A 17,394-nucleotide genomic window follows, 5' to 3' on the forward strand; every position below is an offset into this window, starting at 1 on the left:
CAGTTATCAAGGGCGCAACCTGGTGCTGTCCAGAATCCATATGTATGCCACGAGGTCAATTTCTACCTCAGTCACATTCCTATCTTGTTAATCTGTAGAGCAATGACTTGGGCCTCAGCCCATACTTTCACAGAACATTATGTGATCACTGAAGATTTGGCCACCGATGCCATCTTTGACTCCACAATACTCTCTGTAGTAACAGACTCCACTCCAAAGTCCCAGCCTCCAGTGGTGGGTACTGCTCAGGAGTCACCTACAATGGAGCACCCATAGGGACACTACTCGAAGAAGAGGAGGAAGTTATTCACCTTGTGCAGTAACATGGTTCTTCGAGACGTGTCCCCCTATTGGTGCTGCACAACCCACCCTCAGCCCCTCTACTTCAGAATTCTCTATAGGGCTCTGTGGTGGTGAAGTAAGTGAGGGGGGTTCGCCCGTGCAGTGCTAGATAGCCTTGAGGCAGACCACAAGGGAGGGAGAGCACATGCATGGGCTCAACTGTCACTGCTCCCAAAAATCTCCGATTAGAGGTGCAGGGGTGCACATGCACCTAGAGGGGAGCACCCATAGGGGACACATCTCAAAGAACCATCGGTACTGCACAAGGTGACACAAACTGGCTCAGCAGAGGGTAGCAATTACAGCAAACTACTGACTTCCATCTTGGTGGTGGGGGGCGAGTGCATAGTGACCTCTGCTGCCTATGGGTCTGGGAGAACTTCTGCCACTTATGCTGTGCCCTCCCACATACCTACCACCACTGGCCTTCCCCTTCATTCTCCTTGAATGCACTCCAGTGGAAAACACTCAGGCCTGCTTCCCAGTTGCCCTGCCACCCAGCCCTCTCGCAATTCCACTATCCATCTAATTTTGTTCTGTTGTCAAAAAGAAAAGAATGACAAAGATTGAAAGTCAATAGTGCTCCAAGAGGTTGGGAATAGATGTACAAACCTCAATCAGCTCCACCTTCATAGGCAGTTTCATGGTTCTACGGTTACAAAATACCAGGCTAAAAACCATAAAATCCATGATTTTTTTACAGCACACTGTATGCCTCTGAAAACTGGGCTATTGCATTATAGGCACAAAGTTTGTTTTGCTCAGACGCTGCACCAATTAAGGGGATTCTACTGATCTGTTTTCCACCGTAAAACTCCCTACATGTTAAGGGTTTGTGAACATTTAGTTATTAGAACTGCAGGAAATTAAATTTGCAGCAGGGTCCCCTATAACTTTTAACTATAACTTTGCAATTGCTTTTGCTTCCACTAGACTTATGGATAGCACTTGATTGGGTGAACAATTTTCAGGCCTTCAGTTGTTTCAAACAGAACCCTTCCTCTCATCACTTTAGTTGTTGGGTTTTCAGTTAAATACAGAATGTTCCTGATACAATTGCCCCTTCAGGATTTATTTTCAACTAAAAATATTTAGACGCGGTATTTGGCATAAAGACTGACCATGTAATAGAGATAAATCTGTGGAAAGAGACTGAGATGCAGTAAAAAGGGGGGGAAGCATTTATATTAGCACGCAGGAGGCTGCAGCCTAACAATGAATTCAACGGGCTTAACACAGTCCTTTTCTCTTCTCCAGCCTTTAAGTTTTGAGAGCAAGAAAAGTTACACTTTAAAAGTAGAAGGCACCAATCCCCACCTGGAAATGCGTTTCCTGAATCTGGGCCCCTTCCGAGACACCACAACTGTGCACATCATTGTGGAGGATGTGGACGAGCCACCAGTGTTTGAGCCTAGCTTCTACTTTGTGGAAGTGCCTGAGGATGTGGAGATTGGAACCACCATACAAATTATTTCTGCCAGGGACCCTGATGTGACCAACAACTCAATCAGGTTTTTCATAGTGTTTTTTTAGCTTTTCTTGTTATCCAGAGATTTTCTACTGTATGTCTTAGGCCAGATACTCAGCTGGTGTAAATTGAAACCCCCATTGCAGATCTGTCTTCATATTGTGTTGTAGGTAATCAACTCTCTTCTCGCTTTTCCCTTCTGTTTCAAAGCACATTGTTACATGTAACCTCTCTTTGTCAACAGTTCAACTATACAAATACATTTGTAATAGACAGAGTGCATGCTAATAACATATGCCTGGACCACTCAATTATATATTGTGACATTCAAGCCGCTTAGAAGCAATAAAGGAAGGTAAACTACCTTCACAGTCATGGGAGCTTCATGTCTACAATTCAGCCAGGAACCAAAAGAATGAGCTGCATGATTATCTCTCTCATTTCCAGAGTGGCAGCCAAGTCTGACCAGAAAAAAACAATGTTCTTTGAGACCATCTCATGTATTCAGCGTTGAAACTTACATAAAGTTGCAGGTTCATTGCATTTTCATAGACCAGCGGATAACCCTTAAAGTTTCTCTGATCTATGCAAGCAGTTGCTATATTGTTTCCCTCCCCCTGTGCAAGTTCAGCTTCTCAGCTGCCTGGAAGCACAGCAGGAATGCTAGATGCTGAGTTGTTACAATTTTTGAAGGGACAGTGAAATCCTTATATGTGGCTTTATGGGCTTCACATAGCGAGGGAACGTGGTAGACACAAAGCCTGTTCTGCTTAGCGCACCATTTTCCCCTAAAAGAGCTCTCTCTAAGATGTATGCTTTCCTTTTTCCTACATCATGTCAAATGTTTCTAACTCCTAACTAGATTATGAGACTATCCTTCATTCGGCTCTGTGCTTCTCATCTTAGTCTTTCCTTCAGTATCCATCAAACTACGTCATTCTGCTCTCTCTGCCTCAGGGTCTTATCATTCTAATCATTTTCTGGCATCATCCACACGCTGCAGCTTTGCAGTGAAAACAAGTTCGTGTGCATTTGTGAAAAAATATATCTGTAGACACAAAAGGTAGTTTTGAGTTTTTCCCCAGGACTTTTCAGCCAACTCAGTTGAGAACAAGCTTTTTAAGGGGGGAAAAAATACAAACAGCAAGGCAAGACCTACTATTTAAATTCAGGTTTCAGAGTAGCAGCCGTGTTAGTCTGTATCTGCAAAAAGAACAGGAGTACGTGTGGCACCTTAGAGACTAACAAATTTATTTGAGCATAAGTGGGCTGCAGCTCACGAAAGCTTATGCTCAAATAAATTTGTTAGTCTCCAAGGTGCCACAAGTACTCCTATTTAAATTCAGGAGCAATAAAAAATATGCTCCAGTATTTACATACACATTTTCTTGTGTGCAGCCTCCCTTTCCTCCTGCATTGTAAATACACAGAGAGAAACAAAATATGAATGATTTGGGTAAATAAAGATGTAGAAATCAACTATTGCTCCTCCACTGCCTTGCACCTCATTTGGCCAGTTACATCGACGCCTAATAAGAGCAAAATCAGAATGGTAGTGTTTTACACCATCCTTGCACTCACTGGTGTAAATGACCACACAAGATGCAAGGTTGGGGAGAATCTGGCCCTCGTAGTGCAAAATCAAAGGAGGAGGAAAACATACACTCAATGCATCAGAAATGATTCCACCAGAAACTAAGGTTGTAATCCAAAAAAAAAAAAAATTTAATCAAAAATGCCTCTTTTTTTACAAATTTGAAAATAAATTTAAAGCGCCAGAAGGGCACACTAAACACATGGGAATGCTCAAATCCTCTTATTCCCAGTTTCTGGCATCTGGACTCCCCCACTGAGAGACTCTGATTGCTGGAAATGTGGCTTGATTACTGCTGAGTGACTAAGGAAGATTATTAAAACAGTACAGTGTAAGACTAGTTATTAATCGGAGATAGTGTGCGGAGAAAACCTCCACCTGTGCTTTGTGACATCACTAATTAATGCTGAACCACTAATGAGAAGGCTATATTAACTTTCAGATACTAGCTGGCCTTAAACTGTCATAGGAAAAATCTTTTTATAGACCTCATACAAGAATGATTATTATAGAAAAATACAGCAACTCTCATGCAGATTTCTGTCATAAATCTAATGCCTCAAAAATCTCTATTTAAAATAGAAAAAATATCCTGTTTTCCCTATTGTTGGAAAACATAATCCCAAATATATATATATATAAAATGATGGGGTCTAAATTAGCTGTTACCACTCAAGAGAGAGATCTTGGAGTCATTGTGGATAGTTCTCTGAAACCATCCACTCAATGTGCACTGGCAGTCAGAAAAGTTAATGTCAGGAATCATTAGGAAAAGGATAGATAATAAGACAAAAAATATCCTGTTGCCTCTATATAAATCCATGGTAGACCAACATCTTGAATATTGCGTGCAGATGTTGTCACCCCATCTCAAAAAAGATATTTGAATTGGAAAAGGAACAGAAAAGAGCAACCAAAATGATTAGGGGGTATGGAACGGCTGCCGTTTGAGGAGAGATTAATAAGACTGGGACTTGTCAGCTTGGAAAAGAGATCCCTAAGGGGGGATATGAGAGAAGTCTATAAAATCATGACGGGTGTGGAGAAAAATAAGTGTTATTTACTCCTTCTCATAACACAAGAACTCGGGGTCACCAAATGAAAATAATAGGCAGCAGGTTTAAAACAAACCAAAGGAAGTATTTCTTCACACAACGCACAGTCAACCTGTGGAAATCTTTGCCAGAGGATGTTGTGAAGGCCAAGACTATAACAGGGCTCAAAAAAGAACTAGATAAATTCATGGAGGATAGGTCCATCAGTAGCTATTATCTATTAGCTTCTGTTTGCCAGAAGCTGGGAATGGGCAACAGGGGATGGATCACTTGATGATTACCTGTTCTGTGCATTCCCTCTGGGGCACCTGGCATTGGCCACCATTGGAAAACAGGCTACTGGGCTAGATGGACCATTGGTCTGATCGCGTATGGCCGTTCTTATGTTCTGTATGTGTTGTAACACAGTGTTTCCCCAAAAGTTGCATAATATTATTAATATGTACTTTTGCAGATATTCAATTGATAGAAGCAGTGATCCCGGGAGGTTCTTTTACGTCGACATTACAACAGGAGCTCTGATGACTGCAAGACCTCTTGACCGGGAAGACCTTTCTTGGCACAATATCACTGTGCTGGCTGTGGAGCTGAGTAAGTAGATGGAGACTGTAGATAGATTAGAGATACAATAGGTACAGTGATAGATTGTTTTCAATTAAGCGATTCACATTTTTTTTATTAATTGAATGGAAGTCACATTATCTGTCTGAATTGAACTTCTCACATTACAGAGTGAATATTGCATTTTAGATTTTACACTCTTTTTTGTAAAGGGATGAGACGGGGGGGGTTTACAATTAAATGCAGAGTGTTGTTTTCTCAACTCATTAGTATTCAAGTGAATTATTGTAAAGCTCTTCTTGAAATATGATTCAGTGAGAGCCGTCTCCCCAGAACAACTAGTTAACAAAAATAGATGCTGCAGTGCATATCAGAGTAGAAACCAAGGCTCCTAGGGAGGATTGGATGGCTCAGGGAATTGGTAATAGGATGAGAGCCTTTTCACTTCTGGGTCACTGGTTCAAATCCATCCTAGGTCAGTAGAGAGCAAATGTCATTGCCATCTGCTTGCTGTTTACAGCCAAGTCATTCCACAGAAGCTGTGTGAATTGCTTTAACAACTCCAGAACAGTTGAAATTTGCTAGGATTCCCTGTTTAGTTACATACCAAAAACACAATGGTGAATCTGGGCTGAGAACTTCTAGGTGCAAAGGAGGCACTGATAGTTTTTAAATGAATCTATGAAAAACTGCAATTTTGATAGCGCTTAGCTTGGGGTACAAATGAACATGAAATTCAAAGCAGAGCTTCAGGCATCTGAGCTGAAACCTCTATGCTTCACAAGGTTTTGTTAATGATCTCAGTCCATTTTCTTGTGGACATCACAAAATCTGCCATCACTCAGCATTAACTGGTATCTTTGTCAGTAGTCCCTCAGTTGGCCAAGAACTGATAGGATTCGTCTAGAAAGACCACATATAGGGCTACATCATGTTTGAAACAGACTAGCTGTTTGAATGAGAGTGCACTCCTGTTATTTAGGCAGTACCTGCTTTACAGCTGGAGTACTTTATACTCCAGGACTCTTTAACCTGGCACCTTTTGCAATCAGTAACTTAAATGTTAAATTTAACATCCCTGTGGTGGGTAAAACTCCACAGTGACCCAACACCGTAGCATTTAATTTCAGAAAGGGGAACTACATAAAAATGAGGAGGTTAGTTAATCAGAAATTAAAAGGTTCAGCACCAAAAGTAAAATCCCTGCAAACTATGTGGAAACTTTTTAAAGACGCCATAGTAGAGGCTCAACTTAAATGTATACCCCAATTTAAAAAACATAGTAAGAGAACCAAAAAAGAGCCAGCGTAGTTAAACAACAAAGTAAAAGAAGCAGTGAGAGGCAAACAAGCATCCTTTTAAAAGTGGAAGATAAGTCCTAATGAGGAAAATAGAAAAGAGCATAAACTCTGGCAAATGAAGTGTAAAAATATCATTAGAAACCCCCAAAAAGAATTTGAAGAACATCTAGCCAAAGACTCCAAAAGTAATAGCAAAAACATTTTTAAATACATCAGAAGCAGAAAGCCTTCTAAACAACCAATGGGGCCACTGGACGATCGAGATGCTAAAGGAGCATTCAAAGACAATAAGGCCACTGCGGAGAAACTAAATGAATTCTTTGCATCGGTCTTCACTGTTAAGGATGTGAGGGAGATTCCCAAACCTGAGCCATTCTTTTTGGGTGACAGATCTGAGGAACTGTCCCAAATTGAGGTGTCAGAGGAGGTTTTGGAACAAATTGATAAACTGAACAGTAATAAATCTCCAGGGCCTTTTGGTATTTACCCAAGAGTTCTGAAGGAACTCAAATGGGAAATTGCAGGACTACTAACTGTCATCTGTGACCTATCATTTAAATCAGCTTCTGTACCAAACGACTGGAGGATAGCTAATGTGATGCCAATTTTTAAAAAGGGCTCCAGAGGTGACCCTGGCAACTTACAGGCCAGTAAGCCTCACTTCGTACAAGGCAAATTGGTTGAAACTATCATAAAGAACAAAATTGTCAGACACATAGATGAACATAATTTGTTGGGAAATAGTCAACATGGTTTTTGTAAAGGGAAATCATGCCTCACCAATCTACTAGAATTTGTTGAGAGGTGTCAACAAGCATGCGGACAAAGGAGATCCAGTGGATATAGTGTATTTAGATTTTCAGAAAGTCTTTGACAAGGTCCCTCACCAAAGGCTCTTAAGCGAAATAAGCAGTCATGGGATAAGAGGGAAGGTTCTCTCATGGATTGGTACCTGGTTAAAAGATAGGAAACAAAGGATAGGAATAAATGGTCAGTTTTCAGAATGGAGAGAGGTAAATAGTGGTGTCCCCCAGGGGTCTGTACTAGGCCCAGTCCTATTTAACATATTCATAAACGATCTGGAGAAAGGGGTAAACAGTGAGGTGGCAAAATTTGCAGATGATAGTTAAGTCCCAGGCAGACTGCGAAAAGCTACAAAAGGATCTCACAAAACTGGGTGACTGGGCAACAAAATGGCAGAGGAAATTTAATGTTGATAAATTTAAAAAAATCCATTAGAGCAGGGGTACTGGGTGTCTCACATCCCAGGGGAGTGTTCTGACCACCACACTACAGCGTCATTCTTATGCTTTTCTCCCTCTCTGCCATGAATTTTGTTAAATTATATACTCACCCTCAGTCTGCAAGTGAATATTTTTGAACATTTGTACAAAATACACTCAGCCATCTCTGAGTTAGGTGAAGGAGGGAGGTGTGTGTGTGTGTGTGGGGGGTGAATATACCATTTCCGCTTTAATAGAAGTATCAAGGTTTTGCCTTTTTTTTTTTTTTTTTAAATATGCACAGCTCAAAGATATAAGTGTAAAACTTTGCCTTGGCTTAATCATCGAAGAAGAAGAATTGCTTGTTTTATCTGAAAAAGATTGAGGAACAGATCAAGTGGATCTTGAATTGTCACTGCTTTGCACTGCTGCACCGCTAGTCTAATGCAGCCAAAAATCCAATTTCATAAGTCCAGGGAGGCTCACCTAAGTCAAGTGCAAGGGTGACCTACCCCAGTAGTGGAGAGCTAATGTAAGGGCTTTTATAACACACCTCCCCTCCCTATATAGCAGCAGGAAGGAGTCATAACCTGATATGACCTCACACCATCCCAACCTATCCTTACCTGTGTGCTCAGCCTTCTGTGGCCAAAGCAGCCCACTGGCTCAGTTAAAGCCATGCATTAGAGCAGCACTAGGATCAGAGAAAGATAAGGTGAAACTCCTTTGCACAGCACCCACTGACTCATTCTCTGAGTTGGCTGTAGCTACGGAAGTGTCCCATATTATCTGAAGCAAATAAAATTTCACTTTTCTGTATATGCAGTACAACATTTCTATTAGGCTTCTAGCTTTCAAATTGCCCGAGTCAGTATGCACTTGTGCATACAATAGATGAATAAGGTGAAATGGGATGACATTTAATAGTGCAAGGTCATGTATTTAGGGACTAATGAGAAGAATTTTTGCTATAAGATGGGAATGTATTAGTTGGAGGTGACAAAGGAGGATGGGTGTATTGGTTGATCGCAGGATGACTATGAGCCACCAATGTGATGCAGCCATGAAAAAAGCTAATGCAGTCCTAGGCTGCATCAGGCAAGGTATTTCCAGTAGACAGAAGTGTTAGTAGAGTTATACAAGCCACTGGCGAGACCTCATCTGGATGACTGTGTACAATTCTGGTCTCCCATGTTTAAGAAAGTTTAATTCAAACTGGAACAGGTGCAGAGAAGGGCTAGTAGGATGATCAGAAGAATGGAAAACCTACGTTATGAGCGGAGACTCAAACAGTTTGGCTTGTTTAGCCAAAAGAAGGCTGAAGAGATATGATTGATCTCAATAAATACATCAGAGGGAAAAATACCAGGGAGAGGAAAGAGTTATTTAAGTTAAGTGCCAATGTGGACACATGAACAAATCGATATAAATTGACCATCAGCAAGTTTAGACTTGAAATTAGATAACGGTTTCTAGCTATCAGAGGAGTGAAGTTCTGGAACATCCTTCCAAGGGGAGCAGAAACCCTAACTGGCTTCAAGACTGAGCCAGAAAAGTTTTTGGAGGGGATGATCTGATGAAACTGCCTACAGTGGCATTTAGCCAATCTACGACTGCTAGCAGCAAATGTCTCCAATGGCCAGTGATGGGATACTAGATGGGGAGGGCTCTGAGTTACTACAGAGAATTCTTTCCCAGGTATCTGGCTGGTGGGCCTTTCCCACATGCTCAGGGTCTAACTAATCACCATATTTGAGGTTGAAAAGGAATTTTCCCCCAGATCAGATTGACAGAGACCCTGGGGGCTTTTCACCTTCCTTTGAGGCATGGGGAAGGTCACTGGTGGGGTTAAAGTAGTGTAAATGGTGGATTTTCTGTAACTTGGAATCTTTAAATCATGATTTGTGGACTTCAGTGACTCAGCCAGAGGTTAGGGGTCTATTACAGGGGTGGGTGGGTGAGGTTCTGTGGCCTGCAGTGTGCAGGAGATCAGGTTAGATGATTACAGTCAGAAGGGACCATCACAAAGTCTATGAGTTTCTATTTTTAACCTTAGCCTACGTTAATTTTTGGCATTGTCTCAAACTTTCCCAGAAATTTACCTTGTGCTTGTGGCCAGGTTTGAGAAAGCTGTGAACATTTGAGGAGTCGAGGTGGTTAGACTGGAACCTGGAACTCAAGCTTGCCTATAGTATCCGCTATCTTCCCACACCTGTTACAATTAGAATAATTTCCTTCAGTGCAACAAGGCTAAAAAGGAGAGTTCGCTTGCCTTTTTAGTAGCGCAAGCAGCTACTTTTTCCTGTGATTATAAAGTCCCTGTCATTATTTTGTTCTTTCTTCTTTCAGACAATCCCTCACAGGTTGGCAGTGTATCAGTCACAGTAAAAGTCCTGGATGTGAATGATAATGCTCCTCAGTTTTCCAGGTTCTATGAAGCTTTTGTGTGTGAAAATGCAAAAGCTGGACAGGTGAGAAATCCTATATGTCTGTGTGAGATGAATGTTGTCGCTTACATGCAGATACTGCATTGTATGGGCATAGCCAGCAACTAAGAAAAGGGAGAGGATGGGGCAAAGTAGATTTGCACTACAGGACATCAGATGTTTCATCAGAACTCTGTTCAGTAGTTCTGATGCTCTTGGCCCAATGTGTGTCCTCTGATGACTTCATTGTTTTCCAAAGGAAGTTACAGTTGCTAGTAATAATATCATCCATAGCACCTTTCTCCTCCCCATTGATCACAAAGTACTTTGCAAACTCTGATTCACTTCACTTCTGACATGAAGCCATCTTTAGAGAGGCTGGTAGCAGACAACCAGCCAGTATGTTGCACAGCAGCAATGACAAGAGGAAATGTGAGACCACTGGGGCAAACTCTGCTTCTAGTGAAGAACACTTGGAGTCGTTAGTGCTCCTACATGACAGGCAGTGAGTTGGGTTGGGTTTTTTGTTTGCTCTTGTGGTTTTTTTTTTTTTTTTTTTTTTAAATCCTGGCAGGAAGAACTCCACATGCACAGTAAGTTGCATAGAATTGAACATATCCATCTAGGAAGGATGACAGACTGAGTCAGCTCTCTAGGGGTTTGATCATGTAATTACAGGAAGTCTAGGTATTTCTAATATAGGATCCTAGGTTCTACTCATTGACACCCATGAAAATCAAGAATCACTCCACTGAAGCAAGCAGTGCTGACCTCACAATGGTGTCCCTTCTCTGTCACAAATCACATCTTTCATATATGGACTCATTCATTAGGGTTTCTATATTCCACAGGCAGACACACAAACTCGGCATTTAAGGTCTGATCCTACGCTCATTGATGTCAGTGGGAATTTTGTCACTGACCCCAGCGGTTGCTCAACCTGGCCCTTAGGCATTCAGTATCCACGGTACTACACTTGGGCACTCAAATCAGAATTGGATGCCTAAATTTAAAAACTGGAGTGCCCATCTCTTACTAGGGGAGGAAAAAATAGACATTCCATATTTTAGACCTGCCCTTAGCTTTCACTAAATCTACTTCAAGCCTATTTACCCCTATAAAGTAGCCTGGAATGACTGGGCCAACTTCATGATAGGACTCCCCTGAAGTCAATGGGTTTATACCAGAGATAACTTTGTACAACTATGCACACAGAGCCCCCAGAATGAGACAAAGAAGAAAAATCACTGTTTGGGTTTCCTAGGGGACAAACTTTCCAAGTAGTGCATGAGAATTTAGACATGCAGCTGCCATTAGGAATAACTGGAGTCATGTGACTAACTTGCTTTGCACCACTTTGAAAAGTTCCTGGAATCAGTTTCCAAGTGCTATTTAAGGCTGCCCAGGCCTATCATTTCTCAGTTAATCACTTAGAAAACAAACTTCAACGCTATGAATTCAAGTAGAAATGTATTCATTATATTAAAACTAAGCAAAAGGTTTGTCCCTGATTCTATTACATGCTCAGGCTGAGCAGTAGCATACTCTGTTACTCCCCGTTGAAATCAACAGACTATTTATGGAGTAAGGGTGGTAGAATCTGGCTCTGAATCAGGTTCTATTTTCTTTCCAAACAGCCTATTATATTCCTTGCTTAAGGCAATGCTTGTTTGTTTTCTTATTGTTGACTCCATAGGAAAAACCTAATTAAATTAAAAAAAAATTACGGGAGCTTAGGTTTCACCATTTAAAGTCAATGGCAAAACTCCCACTGACTTAAGTGGAGTTAGAATTTTGCCCAAGGTACTTGAACTATGGGTCAACTACACTATCACCAGCACTAGTTCTTCTGAAATCCAAATGCTTTTTCTAGTGCACATCCTTGGTGACAGAATATATAGAATGGGGAGGGAAGTTTATATTCTGTAACTTACAGCAGGTTTAGCTTATTGTGTGGAAGTCAGTAGAAACCAATGAATGGAGCAGGGGCAGGAATTTAAATTTGACCATTTTTGGAGGGGCATGTTCTGTGCCCCTGACAATTATTGGGGGGAGGGTATGCCACTGCTTGCCATCCCCCTCGTGCACACCTCTGAAAGGGAGCATTCATCACATGGAAATCAGGCATGGAAGATTTACATATAGAATTCTACAGAACTGCCTTTTTTCCCCCTTCTTTTAAACAAAGTGACATGTTTCCCTGTGAAACATACCTTACTATTTAAAATTATGTTCAAAATACTCATCTAGGGTTCAGTGTGGATAAGTGTCTGAAAGTTATCTACTTGGTAGTAGAAAATGAGGTTGGAAATCTATTGACAATGGACTTTCGTGTGACATCTGATGCATGTGCTTCTGAGCATTTCAGAGCCTTCAAAAAAGGTTTGATTTAAGTTGGGAACGGGAGGGTGGCTTGTCTGTTATTTTAACCAAACCAATTGGCCCATCCCTAGTTTTACTGGGATTTGTATGATTGCAGTGAAATAAAATGAAGTTTAGAAGGCTTTCAATGTCTCAAGTCATGACTTGTCCCTCACAAGATGGTCTTGTTCAAACACGGCGTTTGCTTTCACTTTTAGAGTGTAATTCTTTAAGTGCTGTCTCCCTAGCAGGGCTGCTACCACGCTGTTTTGTTCTTGCATCCCACAGCTGATTCAGACAGTGAGTGCAGTAGACCAGGATGACCCACAAGAGGGTCAGCACTTCTACTACAGCTTGGCTCCTGAGGCAGCTAACAACCCCAACTTCACTCTAAGGGACAATCAAGGTAATCAGAGTGGACACAGTCAGTTAGTTACACTTATTTCTATAGCCTGAGTTGGACATGAGAGGCTTTGACTAACAGTGCGCTATGAGACTGCCATTTCCAATAATGCCAAGTGACACCTGCTCCTTAAAGGCAGCGATAAAATGACATATTATTTTATACACTTGAAGGTTATACAACATTTGCTTCTATATAAATATTTCCCAGTGATAGGCTCTTTTCTTCGAGGAAAAGTGTCAGCATTGTGCAAATTCAGATCTTCTGGTCACGCTGTAGGCATCTAAGATTTCAAGAGTGGGACTTGGTTCAAAAGGCAAGGCCTAAAGGTAGGATTAGAACTGGAACTAGGAGAAATCGAGAGCAAAATAATTTCCCTCTTTTGCACCCTACATGTTTTCTTCCAGGCACAGAAAGTGAATGCTCTTATTATTCCAGTGTCTCCTCTCTTTTTCTCAAAGCTCTTTACACTTGTTCACTTACTGCTCGTAAAAAAGCTGTCAGAGTTACAGGGGAGATGCATAGCACAGAGGTAAGAAGCCATCTAGAATGCCCAGAGCCGAAAGGAAAAGCCAGAGTAGAACACTCCAAAATGGAAATGGAGTAAGAAGGGACGACAGTGAAAAACCATTGTCCAAGAACAAGAAAATAATCAAGCACGTTAGCTGGATGGTTCAAATGGGATCAATCAAAGTGAAAAACATTTGGAACTGAACCTGGTCTTGCAATCCCTGCACACAGGATCAGGCCCAAAGTGTCCTTTATTCTAGTTTTAAGAGGTGACCACAACTATATAAAGGTTCTCAGTGAAATATTTAGCGCAGAAGCAGCTCACCACATTTTGACTAGTGGCACAGAGCTACTCATCTGCACTGCCATATAGGAAACCTAGCATTGATTATGGAGCTGATACAGGGTTGGTAAATAATGCTTTCAGCCTATGGTAGGAAGAAGTCTCTCCTATACAGCAGCAGTGATCCCTCAAGCCAACTAATGGGTGGCAAAAGGATTATTTCAGGTGCCTCAAGTGAGGTTACACTGGAGGCAAATGTAGAAGACTCACAAAGTGAAGATCTTCCTCCCTCATGGAGAGGGAAAAGTCTGCTGCTAGCTACAATATACAGCAATAAACTCCAATATTTAAAATCAGCTTCCTGCTTCACCTCTGCAGAGAAATGGGGGTGCAGTGTTGTGGATGCAATTAATGGCAAGCACAACCTGTGTACACTGGGTGTCCAATTCCCTTTGCTGACCATACCTGCTCCATGCACATATACCATCCTTTTACGCATCCAGACTGATACATTTCTGAAAGGATGATTCAGCATTAACCAACACCTGGAATATTATTTCTGAAACTGGTGAACAACAAGGAGAGAAACTCCTTTGGGTAGTGGAGAAACAGCAAAATGCCTGTAAAAATGGGGAACAGATGGGCATCCTGTGTTCAGGTTATCAATTTATGTAAATCGATCAAACTCCATTAAAGTCAGTGGGCTATAAACAAGTTTACACCAGTTGAGGATCCAACCCCAGTTGTCTATTCTCTGTACAAGTTACAGGGCCGGCTCTAACTTTTTTGCCGCCCCAAGCAAGGGAAAAAAAAAAAATGAGCGCTGCCCACCGTAACACCCCCCCCCCCCGTGAGCGCCGCCTCGCCGAAACAAAAAACAAAAACCCCAAGTGCCACCCAACCAAAACAGTCCCCCCTGAGTGCCGCCCTGCCGAAACAAAAACAAAAACCCCGAGCACCGCCCCGCCGAACTAGGAAAAAAAAAAAAACCTGAGCGCCACCCCCGCCGAAACAAAACAAAACAAAAAAAATGGAGTGCTGCCCCACCACCCCAAGATTGGCCGCCCCTTAGAAGGTGCCGCCCCAAGCATGTGCTTGGTCGGCTGGTGCCTGGAGCCAGCCCTGCCAAGTTAACCATTTCTATCCAAGAGCAATTTGGGATCTGAAAAGGCTAGATTAATATAGCTACATGAGCACGCATTTCTCATCACAGCAGTTAAGAGCTACCTAGGGCAATATGGCTGGTCAGGAAAATAACTTTCTAGGATTAGTGGTGGAGAGGTATAGGCATAGGCACCTTAACCTGTGGAGTTTACTTCCTTGAGAGTCCACCAGAGCTTAACTTGGCTTAGGTGGCCTTCAAAAGCATGGAGTACAGCCCACCTGTAGTCAGGCATTTAAAGGAAAACCAATTCACCACTCTTGGCAGACAGAGGTAATAAAGTCAGACCCTCAACTGACTTCAAAGGGAGATGGGGCAGGCCCTTAATTAGCTAATGTGGCCGTACTTCAGTGAGCTATGGATGTGAATATAGCTTATGGTGTACTGGACTTGTGTGTGGAGGGGGGGAGGGCACGAGGTATTTTTTGTAATAGTTAAGGTGCCCCAGTTCAGCAAGAGAGTCTGGGGACATTTTAAATTAATAAAAATAAAGGCACCTGCAACTGCATTGGCCATGATCTGAATACAATCTTGCTTCCTACTCCACCATGCATCTGTCCATCTCTCTCCAGGAATACAGAGGAAAGTTTCTGAGGTCAATTATAAATGTAGATGGAGTTTCTGCCATGGCTAACAAATGGGTACTTTTAAAAAGAATGCAAGTACCAAGAAGGCAGTGACCTTTCACAACAGCAGGCCAATGCTATATCTGCTCATAACCGTTATTTGGAGAGGGACCCAAAGGTTTCCCCATGCAACATTTTGTGACCTTGTTTCTCTTTTGGGGGTGGGAGACAGGAGACATATTTTGCCAATAAAGTTGAAAGCAACCTTCACTGTAACATTTGGCAAACTAGGCTCATTGTGTCCTAGAGGCATTGTGCTAAAAATAGAAACTTATGAAAATTCTTAGCATCAGATGTACTCTTTCGGTCCAAGGCTGCGCTTGGTAAAATGTATAGTGGCAGCAGTGACTGAATAGCTGTGTCTCCTTATCACTTTAAAATGCCAGTTTTTCAGAGACATATATCCTAGCAAACATAGGGATAGTATTGCTTACAAATCTGAAATGTACATGGAGTAGTTTATGAACAGGATTGTATGATTTCAGTAACCAAAGACGTCCCTTCCAGTCCTACCTGCAATCCATAAGAACCTACTGCCTTGACAGTTCAGTGGTAACAAATAGTGATAAAACTTCATAATTATACTTTCATCTGGGAATCTCACACTACTTTATAAATTAGGAGACTGAATCACAGAAAGGATAGATACTTATCTAAAGTCACTTTGCAGTAATGATGGGAACAGAACACAGAACTCCCAAATCACAGGTCTTGTTCTCCAGCCACTAGAGAACAACTGCCTCCCAATTTGGAGTAAGGGAACAAATTAGTAAGATTACTAATGCTGTTGAATACATTGCTAGCCACTGCAGTGATTAGGAGTAATTCTTTATCAAAGCTGTAGAACTCTAGCACCAATTAAAACCCTAAGAGTCAGTTTGCAGTCTAAAGAGCTCCCCTAACACCCCCTCTCAGTTCAGAGGAACATATAGAGGGTAAAGGTATTAAGTGTTTTGGATGCGAGGATCTACAAATTAGTGGATAATTTCCTCCGTTGACAACGAAGATTTCGATACAGTCGTCCCTTGACTCAATCCTCTGGCCTCCAGCTTCTGATAATGAAAAGGAATAGCAACCATGATGGGTACAGGCACCAATTCTATACTGGTGTGTGGGTATTCGTCTGCAATCTCAAACATCCACCTTCTCGCCGCACAGTATTTTATGGCTTGTGGGTTCTTAAAGACCCTTTTCCTTAAATGGGAGGTTACCACTATCTCAGACATGAGAGAGAAAACCAAAAAGCTGAAAATCCTGAGAAAATCAAAGTTCCTTCTTCATGGTTGGTTGTCTTTATCAAAGATGGATGCTGCTTCTCCTCCCTCTCCCCCCATATCTGGTAAAATATTTTTGCATTAGTTATTAACTATGATAATTGCTTTAAGAAAACCAATACTAATTCTGAGCTAGATTATCCCTGGTCCTTGCACAGATGCATAGTGCCTTCCCTAGCCCCACAAGCCTACATGCTGGAACTAGGGGTGCTGGCTTGAAGTTATTTTCATCATATACAGGGTTTACAGTTTGGTTAAATGGCTCTTAGCACCCCCAGTATACAAATTGTTTCAGCCCTCCTGCCAGGGTTTGTTTTGTTCCCAGAGTTTAGTGGAGTACAGTGATTGCTCACCCCTAGTACTTTCAGGGGAGCAATCATCTCAGCTGGAGCAGGAGGAAACAACTACAGCGCGCTCTCGTGCACACGCACACACACCTGCAATTTTGTATTGGATGCCTTGCTGGCTGCTCAAGGCACAGCCTTATCCCGGGTGGAAGGCTTTTTCCCTTACTCTGACAATTGTTGTTCAAAATGTAACATGGAACAATAATTTTAAGGCACTTATTTTTTCCCCTCCAGCTTCCAACCTATTCCACAAACAGCGCCACCTTCCTTTCAAACTGCAAAATGCACACCCACTGTCATTCCGCAACTTTATTCAGACAGTAGTTAAACAATTCCTTCCTTCTGTCCAAACCGACTGTGAATGGCTGTTATCGAGGGAAGCAAAGGACAAGCCAGGTCTCCTAGGATAACCAGAGCAATCTGCACACCATAATGTCCATAATCATCCTCTAGGCAAA

General features: G+C 41.9%; 1 protein-coding gene across 3 annotated transcripts in view; it reads left to right on the top strand.

The window, feature by feature from the left end:
• CDH20 (cadherin 20) overlaps nt 1-17,394 on the top strand; it is a 158,600-nt gene that overhangs the window by 134,463 nt on the left and 6,743 nt on the right. For all 3 annotated transcript variants that reach the window (XM_005300872.4, XM_065584821.1, XM_065584823.1), the window contains 4 exons: nt 1,600-1,853; nt 4,914-5,050; nt 9,894-10,015; nt 12,620-12,737. In XM_005300872.4, coding sequence (XP_005300929.1) covers nt 1,600-1,853; nt 4,914-5,050; nt 9,894-10,015; nt 12,620-12,737 — 631 coding nt within the window. The remainder of the gene's footprint in view (nt 1-1,599; nt 1,854-4,913; nt 5,051-9,893; nt 10,016-12,619; nt 12,738-17,394) is intronic.

The sequence above is a fragment of the Chrysemys picta genome, chromosome 2 (assembly GCF_011386835.1).
Source record: "Chrysemys picta bellii isolate R12L10 chromosome 2, ASM1138683v2, whole genome shotgun sequence".
In the NCBI taxonomy this organism is placed as follows: Eukaryota; Metazoa; Chordata; order Testudines; family Emydidae; genus Chrysemys; species Chrysemys picta.